The 10,660-nt window shown below is 41.9% G+C and overlaps 1 protein-coding gene across 1 annotated transcript; it reads right to left on the reverse strand.

Annotated features, from left to right (window-relative positions):
* Nucleotides 1–8,852: 8,852 nt before the first annotated feature.
* Nucleotides 8,853–10,310, reverse strand: LOC120065666 (potassium voltage-gated channel subfamily A member 3-like). Its single transcript, XM_039016734.1, has one exon. It carries the CDS (start codon nucleotides 10,296–10,298, stop codon nucleotides 8,853–8,855), a length of 1,446 nt encoding a protein of 481 aa, XP_038872662.1. The 5' UTR covers nucleotides 10,299–10,310.
* Nucleotides 10,311–10,660: the final 350 nt, after the last annotated feature.

Consider the following 10,660-nt stretch of genomic DNA (forward strand, 5'->3'; position numbering starts at 1 on the left):
GGCCCCATCTGCATCACTCCTTTCTGCATCACAGCATCACTCTTTTCATGTGGCAGATGTCGTCTGCCTGAGAGTGGAAGGAGTATGCTCGGGTTCTCCTCTCCTCCTCTGCATGAGCATGACACAAACATGCACACGCACATATGTCTGCCTGCAGCCAGAGCCCCTACCGAGCCACAGAGAACAAGGGGGCTTGGCTTCGTTTTGTGCAACTAGTCTATGATATGGATGACGTGTGTGTGTGTGTGGTTTGTGTGTGGGTGGATGTATGAAGGGGGTTGTTCCTCATTCCTGGCAATAGAGAGAGTGCCTTTCCTGAGAAGTGTCTCTCAGCACTCCGATGCCAAGGGTTCTAGAGTGCAGTCAGCCAGGCGTACAGTACCAGCTGAGACTATCTACATTTTACAGCTGGGTATCGGCTCAAGCGTACATGTATTCAGTACTGTACATGCTGCACACATTCCCACCGACACACATACACTGTCCCACACTTTCACAGTCACACACACACACAGACTCAAACTCACAAACATGTTACATTACATAGATATAATTTATGTAATGTATGTAATGTATGTGCGGGGTTGACTAAATAGAAATGGAATCACATGACTCATTTAGGAATCTTGGGAGATGCACTGAACTGCAGCTTGAGGTTTTCCACATTAGCAGTAATGGTGAGTTTTACTGACAAGTGATCTATTGCTAGGATAACTCACAGACAAGTTTTAATTTCCCCAACGATACAAAAAAGAAGTGGGGAGAAGCGAAGAGTGGACCATGTTTCGAGAAAGAAGTCAGAGAGAACAAAGCCACTCAGCACTTCTGATAAGCCACCTGGAACAACCTGCAGCTGTGACGTCATTTGGCCACTGCTTCTGAAGAGTAGATCATCTGATGACTTTCCCCATGCATTTATTATCGCTGTTGGTGAAGAAGATAAAATGTTGGAAAGAGGAGATGAGAGTGTAGAATGGGAAGAGAGAGGAGGAGGAAGGAAAAAAGAGGAGGAATGCAGTGGAGGCTGCTGAAGGGAGGACGGCTCATAATAATGGCTGGTACAGAGCGAATGGAATGGCATCAAAAACATGGAAACCATGTGTTTGATGTATTTGATACCATTCCACAAATTCCGCTCCAGCCATTATCACAAGGCCGTCCTCCCCAACTAAGGTGCCACCAACCTCCTGTGGAGGAATGCAATAATATGTGTGTGTGTGCTTGCGCGTGTGTGAGTGTGTTAAATACATTTTCTCAAAGACATTCACCTCTTGAGATGAACAATCCCAATTTGTGACCCGGAAATTATTTTCACTTAAGTAACAACATGCAAACGCTGTCTGATTTGCAGACACATTTATGTGCTTACATTTGTCCTGGGACAACGGCAACACACCATGAATACATTGTGATGCTACAAAACATGACCTCAGTCCTCTACTCCACTGGGGGTAGCTATAGACCAAACACAGGCCTGCTGAAGACTAGGGAGATACATAACGGCAACATACACAGTGTGTCCTCTTGTACTGGCCTCTCTGGGATCTTATTCCAGAACTAAGACACTAGGGAAGAGACAGAGTGCAGCACATACTCCTTTCCCCCAGGCAGTCCATTGGAGGGGAGGTGAGGTCTCAGCTGAAGACACTGTGTCCGTGGCACCTTGCCTCTGGCGTCTCTCTCCGGGCCAGTACAGTACAGTGTGTATGTGCGGAAGATTTGTGCTGGTGGAGGGTTGTGCTGGTGGAGCTTGAATCCCATAGTGATGTGTCAGGGTAATCCTCCTGTAAGGCCTTTGGAGGTAAGAGTTTGAGACACTGACGTTAAAGTCTATTATGGGTCAGTCAAAATACTTTGGTTGAAACTCAGGCAGTTTTTATGACTGTACAGTATGTCCAAGACGATAAGTTCTCTCATTCGTTTACATCATAATCCACCACATTACATAAGGAAGAAAAATATAGTGATAAATGACCTCCAGAGTGTAGGTGTTTTGCTGCTGCATTGTCTGTTGGGTGATGGTTGTTGGCAGGTTGAGATGGGGTGATGAAAATGTCCATCCTGTGAAAAAGGGGAAATTACATGTGATTTAGGATTCGGTCAAGTCATCCATCCTTACATATACTGCCATTATCAGCTCATTCATCTTTGATTGAATTATGCATGTTCGATATGGAAATAAAAGAGTCTAGACTATCATAATGTGGAATGTAACAATGAACTATCCTCTCTGTCCTACATAAGTTATCTCACTTGAGGGCAGTGCTGAGCGTTGTTTTGTTAATGGCCCTTTCAAGTAGTGGTGGGTAAATTTATAAGGACATAACAAGAGATCTGTGAAGCTAATTCTGCTCTAGCCCATTTTAACAACCAATTAATTAGGCTACTACACTTTTCTCCTGCATTCAGCACTATCACTTTCAAATGTCAAATGGTTTCTCAACTAGGATGATGTCTTTTTTACAGAGATAGTCAGGCCCTATTATGTCCATTTAGATTTCAACTAAATCTAAATTGTGCGTAACTGATTAAATCTAGGTGAATTGGGTCTGATCAGCCTTGGTGGAAGGGCACGGTGCACCATGGCTGGTGATGGCTATGATTCATCGTAACAGCTGCTCTTACTGCGGGATGGAGAGGGAGACTGCAGAGCAGAACAGGGACAATACCCCGCGGGAGTACGGTGCAAATGACCAGCCCTACAGCCCCCAGACGGTGAGAGTGAAAAAACAAATCAATATGTTGTTTACGTTATTTTGTTGACATTACATTGTGCATGTACTGTCCTTCTCACATTTTTACTTTCAAAAGACGTGACCTAATTATCATGATTCATTATGAATCAGTATAATTAGCCTACTCATCTTCATTGTTGTTATAAGTGATTAGTTATCAGAGATTGACAATAATAATAATTAATGTATTTTTTTTATTTGTTCATGTGTTATTACATTCGTTTGGCACATTTGGCACATTTGTTTCTATGTATGCTGGTGTATGTGCATGGGTTGTCTATGTCCACTGCCGTCTCCTTTTCTTTTGGCCTTTAGGCCTATATGGCCTTTCTGTTTGTTGTGAGAGGAACAGTTAACGGTGGATTCAAGACATAATATTGTATATCATTAAAATCACTACAAACCAGTGAAATATCATTTTAGGAATATTAAAGATACTTTTTAATTGTTTGAAAATAAAATATAGAATGAGGGATGCAAATACTGACCAAAACCAGGTATGAATTGTGTTTTAGACATACTTTTTTGGCATATTTCTGCTAATATTTTACAAAGATGATCTATTTTGCAAACCTGGCTAAATTGGATGTGTAATCTGTATAATCACAATCATTTTGGAATTATCATTATTGAAAGAGTTGTGGCAATGTCAGACATTTACATTTTAGTCATTTATCAGAAGCTCTTATCCAGGGCGACTTGCTCAAAGGCACAACGGTAGATTTTCCCCCTAGTTGGCTCTGGAATTTGAACCAGCGACATTTCTGTTACTGGCCCAATGCTCTTAACAGCTAGGCTACGTGCTGCCCATCCAATTAAATCCAATCGAGCCTGTTTGGCGGCCATATTGGAAAATGTGTACCCTGTGGTTACATCAGCAATAGCTAGGCATCATTGTTTAGACTTTTCCTAGCTTTATGTTAAGTTTGGTGTGCTCGTTATGAAGACATTTTGGGGTACAGGTACCTCTTTACTGGACGTAATGCATTCCTATGGGATTTCATATAGGGTGCAATGTACGGGGCAGGTTTCACATCACATTTCTTGATAACACAATTTATAGAATCATATTGCACATCATTTTCATCAATAGACATCAGTAAATGCCTCTAAAACATTTTCTAAGTGTTTTAATGTGATACATTTGAAATGGCTACAAAACTCAACAATTCAGACAGCTATTTCTGGCATTTTTTCTACCACTATTCTGGTCATATTTGGCTAAATACATATAACTGACATACTTGGGCCATCATGTTGTCTTGTCCTCATTGTAACACACATGTGAAGCCATTATTGTTCATATTACATCAATTATGTATTCAGTTATCGCCATGAAAAATCAATGCAGTCCCTCCCCATTGAAATTAATGGTGGCCATCTTGAAAATAGGCTGCTGGGACTGAAATCTATAATGACAACAACAACAAAAATCCCAATGGGTCTCCTTGTTCTGTGTGAAATGTGATGTCGTTATCATCTAGGGTGCCATGTGATAATAGAGCACATCTAAATAGTGACCTTTCTGTCTCGATGTACCCCAAAATGCTTACATGTATGACCTTTGATTCCCCCAAGGTGGGCCCATAGAGATGTCATTACCATTTCAATTGTTTCATACCTTAATTGGTGTTGTATTATGAGGTTAATAATACTGTCTATCAATTACATTAGTATGAAAAGATTGTTCCATGATAATACAAAATTACATTTCATACCCCCCAGCCTGTTGGCCCAACTAACTGCATAGGGGTCATAACATATAACGCAGTGATAGCCACATTTAGCTACCTCCGATACCTGGGTATCAGATCAAAATATAACCTACAGACATGGACCTTAACGAAAATCATCATTAGACTTTGCCACCCCTAAGTGGAATAAAAATGAAATTTGTCTCTCTGGCCCATGGCCTACTAGTAATGAGAAGGAATGGTAATGAACGACTCAGGACTGCAAGATTTCAGATAATAAAATATGCCTATAACATAGCTATAATATTTCGAACGGGCAGTTGAAGTAGACCTATATTGATATTATTGCTGCTCTTTGGTGTTAGGTCTAGGTTGATCCTCTTTGTGCATGCAATAACACAACCAAAAACACGTTTATTAATTGAATGCATAATTGATTGTGTCTCATCAATTTGTTGTCTCGGATATAGGCTACACAAAAACTATGAAACCATTCTATAAAGTAGATTTTTATGTAAATGCTTGTTTCATTAGTCTATAGGTCAACCTATTTATCACATTAAGGCTCAAGGAGGGCTCTTTGCTCTCTCCTTCAAGGCTGGCTGGTAATCCATCTGTGGAATCGCAACGCAGAGGTGGCACCAGAGGTCCCAGAGTGGTGTGGTGAAAAGAAAAACGTTTCTGGGGGCCATAGTTTTTCCTGATCTGGTAACTTAACAAGGTAAAACTCCGGACCTTATATGGTATGACGTATATAGGCTATGATGGGACCAGAGTTTTTCTAATCAGGTCACAAAAAACTCCTGGAAATACTCCTGGCCTTGGGGAGGGGGAAAACTCTGTCAAACTACAGAAACCCTGTACTTGTTCATATTCATTATATTTTCAAGACGGACTAGGGGGGGTTTCCTATACTCAGACACAGAGAAAGCAACATGATTGGACAATAAAACTGACAGGGCCGCGCTTACTTTGCGCAGGTTTTCTACGACGGGTTGATCAAAACAAGCATTGTTAGTACCACTAAGCCATACTAAAAAAATCTGTTTAGCACGGGTAAGCCTATGATGCAAAAATGTTGTTTTCTGTTCCATCAGACTAATCCCTGCGCATCCAGTGTCCCATCAGCTCACCCGGACAGCTAATTAACTTGATCTCCACTGTAAAAAGCATCTAGACATTATTTCACCTTGCTTCTAGCCTAACACTCGGTTTGCAACAACCGCGGTTTATACAAACATTGCTCTCTGTCTCTCGAAATGTGCAACATTGTTTCAATATTGAAATCCGATCTCCACTGTCCTATAGAGAATTAACGTTTCAGGACAAGACATCTTTTCTCAACCAGTTGAAATCATGAATCAGCATAATTGTTATGTCAATGTATACACATTTTTTTTAATAGAAAAACAGGTCAAACTAAATCAAATGCAGCTATTCTAGCTTGGCTAGCTAGCAAGTAAGTATGTCCCGTGTTCGGCTGTGTGGCTCAGATGGTAGAGCATGGTGCTTGCAACACCAGGGTTGTGGGTTTGATTCCCACAGAGAAGTATAAAAATGTCTGCACTCACTACTTTAAGTCGCTCTGGATAAGAGTGTCTGCTAAATGACTCAAATCGAAATGGTAATAGTGTTGCACGTGAAATGGCTAGCTAGTTAGCGGTGGTGCGCGCCAGCAGCCTTTCAGTCGGTTACGTCACTTGCTCTGAAACCTAGAAGTAGTGGTTCCCCTTGCTCTTCAAGGGCCGCGGCTTTTGTGGAGCGATGGGTAACGATGCTTCGTGGGTGACTGTTGTTGATGTGTGCAGAGGGTCCCTGGTTCGCGCCCGAGGTCGGGGCGAGGGGGCGTACTAAAGTTATACTGTTACACACGGAACATTTAGAATGTCCATAGCTATAGAAAAAAAAGACTGGGTCACGTCTCTGGCAACCTAACCGATAGAATGAACGGCCAGGCGGCTTGGCTAGCAACCATAGATGTATTTCTGATGAATGTAAGCATTAACTCTTGGTAGCTGAATAATAAACAACTTTCTAAGTTGAATTTGCACTCATTCAGTTCTGTATGGTCCTGCCTGACAAAAATAAATGTTATGTTTTTAACCCCTTTTGCAGTAAAATATTTTTACACAACCATCCATTTCATAAATGGGTAAGATATGTGAAAAAAATGTGGTTGTGTTTTGTTCTACCTTGGGTAGGTAGAGGTATCTCAAAAACTAAAGCCCTTTTTGAGGATTGGCCAAATAAACTAAAATAAAATGTATTTATAAAGCTCTTTGTACATCAGCAGATGTCACAAAGTGTTTATTCAGAAGCCCAGCCTAAAACCCCAAACAGCAAACAATGCGGATGTAGAGGCACGGTGGCTAGGAAAAACTCCCCATAGTAGGCTAAACTATGCATCGGCTGTTGTTAGTAGCCTACAGTTGATCAGACTCAAAAATAGTCTTGTTTCCATGCAGAACTGCAGCATCACTCCGATGTGAAGGACAGAGAAAATGTACACGAGTTGACAAATCATGAGGCAAATCAGTTTAAAAAAAACAACACTTGGACCCTTTAACACTTTTCGACCGATATATCTTATCAAACTAAATCAAAAGTGCTGTGGCGCAAGTCACCTCGCCACACGTTTCCCGACGGTCATGTCGCAAAGTGATAACATTAAAGGGTGACTGCACTTCCTGATTTGGCTTCATTTTAGATTTGGTTCATTTACAAATGCTAGCGACCGTGACTGAATTGAAACAGGTTCGGGGTGTGGTTTGATGTGAGTGTCTCTTGTATGTGTTCGCAGGTGGGAAGAGTTAACCAAATTATCTAGGCAATTAGCTTCAGCAGGCTGGCGTGCAACTGTAGCAAAATTGGTTTGACTTTGGATAGCCTATCTCTGGGGATAGTTAGGGACGTCAATATATAACACAACGTAAATGGGCCAATATTTTCATGTTGCCCATATTTTAGTTGTCTCATTCAATGAGTTCAATATTTGTATATGAATTTATACAATTTCATTGGTTTGAGGTGTTTAAGTCATTGAAATTTGGAGCTATTGACATTTAAAACTATTGTCCCATGTGCATTGTGTAATTTACCAATTGTGCCTAACTACCCCCATAGGGATATCAAATGTCAAACCAAATTGACCATGGGCATTATGATTATGTGCACTCCGAATTGATGATTGATGATTACTAGCGTGCTGCGAGTTGTGGGCAGGATTAAAATGAACCTAGCCCATGGAAAGCTGTTAGGGTACCCTTCATTCTGTGACCTAGGCCTACCATTTTTTCCTATAATTAAAAAAACTCAATTTTGGATGAGACTGACTTCATGACCAAAATCATCCGATTTACACTTTGTAGTCAATTTTGAAAAGAGAATAAATGTTTCTGACTCATATAGCTGGCACATAGGCCGGTATCAATTTAGAGGCAGTCGCTCTTACCCAGGAATCTGTAGTCGTCATGGCGACTGCATCACAACGCGCGCTCAGTCGCATCCAGGGGGCGTGACTTTGCTGTTCTTCATTCTTCTATCCACTCGCACTATGCATTGTGTCCATGTCTTCAGCAATGTGCTCACACTATCCTCCATGATGGAAACAGTCTTGAAGTCATGTTTTGTAGGAAAATAAATTCCAAATAGTCCTGATGACAGTCTTTGGATCGAATTTTAATAAGATACATCGATTACCAAGGATTAGTACCACCATCAATTGTAGGCTATACAACATATTTTAACCTATGTTATGCGTAATGATACATTTAGATTTTATGGCGGTATTTTATCAAAGGCATTCCAAAGTCTTGATCCTTCCATATCTTAAACATTTTTTTTTTGGTATAGGCTATAAGCTGTAATGCTAAAAGTAACATTGTAAACATAAAACAAATACGTAGCCTAAGTTCCCTTTTGTATCAGATCAGAACAATAAGAGCCTAAACCTAAACAATACTCAGTCTGCTCTCATAGTGCAGGCTACAGTATGTTATGTCCATGATTTTTCCAATACGCATAGGTTGCCCATTCAGTGAGGCATAGCCTATTAACATCCGATGAAAATGACATCATACAGACATTGTAGATTATATTGCTATTCATGACAAGAACACTGAACACTGATAACTGAACTTTCCCCCTCAAAAAACACAACGACAACTCTGCTTCGATTCGGGGGTAAATATGCAACACTTAGGCCTACAACCTATCGAACTACCGAACATCAACACGTATTTTTGACTCAAGGACGAATCGAAAGATGACAGTACGGTTGAACCTGTGTGGTACACTATAGCGGTGCACACTCCACCTGACAGATACAGTGTGCACCTACACGTCACGATTGGCCATCATAGAAAAAAATTGTCGTTGCAACTGTATTCTATCTATCATCATACTCCATATAAAGTGAAAGCGTTTACACATCCGTAAATATCTTTTTGATGTTCACGCAGTTTTGGTTATTCTCATTGGTGAAGTTGGGCTGTTTATACCCACTGTTGATGCCCTCCTCTATATATTCCGACTTGCCCAGAGATGAGGTGCTGCGAGTCCTTTTCAGCTCATCTGTGGCTGAGGGTAGGTGCTCGCAGCTGCTGACATGCAAGTACTGTGCGTGCTCTTCTCCATCAGTCTCCCTATGGTAAAAGTAATTGAAGTTGGAGACAATAACTGGCACAGGGAGAGCAATAGTTAACACTCCGGCAATAGCACACAATGACCCAACAATTTTGCCACCAATGGTCACAGGGTGCATGTCTCCATATCCGACAGTAGTCATGGTGACCACAGCCCACCAAAACGCATCTGGGATGCTTGTAAAACTGGATGACGGGTCATCGGCCTCAGCAAAGTAAACAGCACTTGAGAAAAGGATAACTCCAATAAAAAGGAAAAATATCAACAGTCCAAGTTCCCTCATGCTTGCCTTTAGTGTCTGCCCTAAAATCTGTAGCCCCTTAGAGTGCCTGGAGAGCTTGAAGATACGAAAGACTCTCACGAGCCTTATCACTCTGAGAATGGCCAGGGACATGGCTTGCTGACCATTACCCTGCTTCTCAGCCAGTTCTGTCCCCAAAGTGATAAAGTAGGGAAATATGGCGACAATGTCGATGATGTTCATTATGTTTTTTGAGAACGTGGATTTGCTGGGGCACGCGAAGAACCTGACCAGCAACTCAAAAGAGAACCATATTATGCAAAGTGTCTCTATCACAAAGAAAGGGTCGGTGAATGGATTTACATGGTAGGAGGCCGTCCCGTTGACTGTAAGTGCCACAGTGACAGGATCTCTGTCATCCCGAAACTCAGGCAAGGTCTCCAAACAGAATATTACAATTGAGATTAAAATGACAAGCACGGAGACTATGGCTATTCCCCTAGCTGGCCCAGAGCTTTCAGGGTACTCAAACAAAAGCCAAACCTGCTTTTGGAATTCATTATCTGGTAAAATACGTTCCTCTTCTTTTATGAATCCTTCATCCTCCCGGAATTTTTCCATAGCCTCTTCCCCGAGTTGATAGAAATTGATCTCCTCAGAGAAGATGTCAATGGGCACGTTAACAGGTCTCCTGATGCGCCCTCCCGACTGGTAATAATAAAGAATGGCATCAAAGCTGGGTCGGTTTCTGTCGAAGAAATACTCGTTCCTCAGTGGGTCAAAGTAACGCATCCTCTTTCTCCGGTCCCCGAGCAACGTTTTGGGAAACTGATTGAAAGTTTTTAGTTGAGTTTCGAATCGCAAGCCTGAAATGTTGATAACCACCCTCTCGCAGCCGAGCTCTTGCTCATATCGATCCACGGACAGGTGTCTCGAAAGCGCCATTGACTCCTCCAACATGTTCTCAACTGTAATGACGCCCATCTCCGTCTTTGAGTAACCGTGGTTCTCAACGCTGTCGGATGATGTTGAAGTGGTCATCCACACAGGTGGTATGGAGGGGTCAGACTGCAACGCGCCTCCTCTAGCCAAACCCCTATACACCCTTGGAGAACCAGAGCCGACGCTCATGCGACGCGTCTCCCATCCCCTCTCCTCGTCGTTGCCACAGTGAAGTGTTTCCGCCCCACGAAACACACACTGGGGGTTTATAAACACATGTCTATTCCCGCCCATGTCGCGCATATGTCTGACACACTTCCACCTTTCACCAAATCCGAACCCAACTTGACATAATCATAGACAAGCAGGTGCGCGCCATCTCACTTTGTTTCCACACCTTGTGA

Source organism: Salvelinus namaycush, chromosome 20 (genome assembly GCF_016432855.1).
Source record: "Salvelinus namaycush isolate Seneca chromosome 20, SaNama_1.0, whole genome shotgun sequence".
Lineage (NCBI taxonomy): Eukaryota > Metazoa > Chordata > Actinopteri > Salmoniformes > Salmonidae > Salvelinus > Salvelinus namaycush.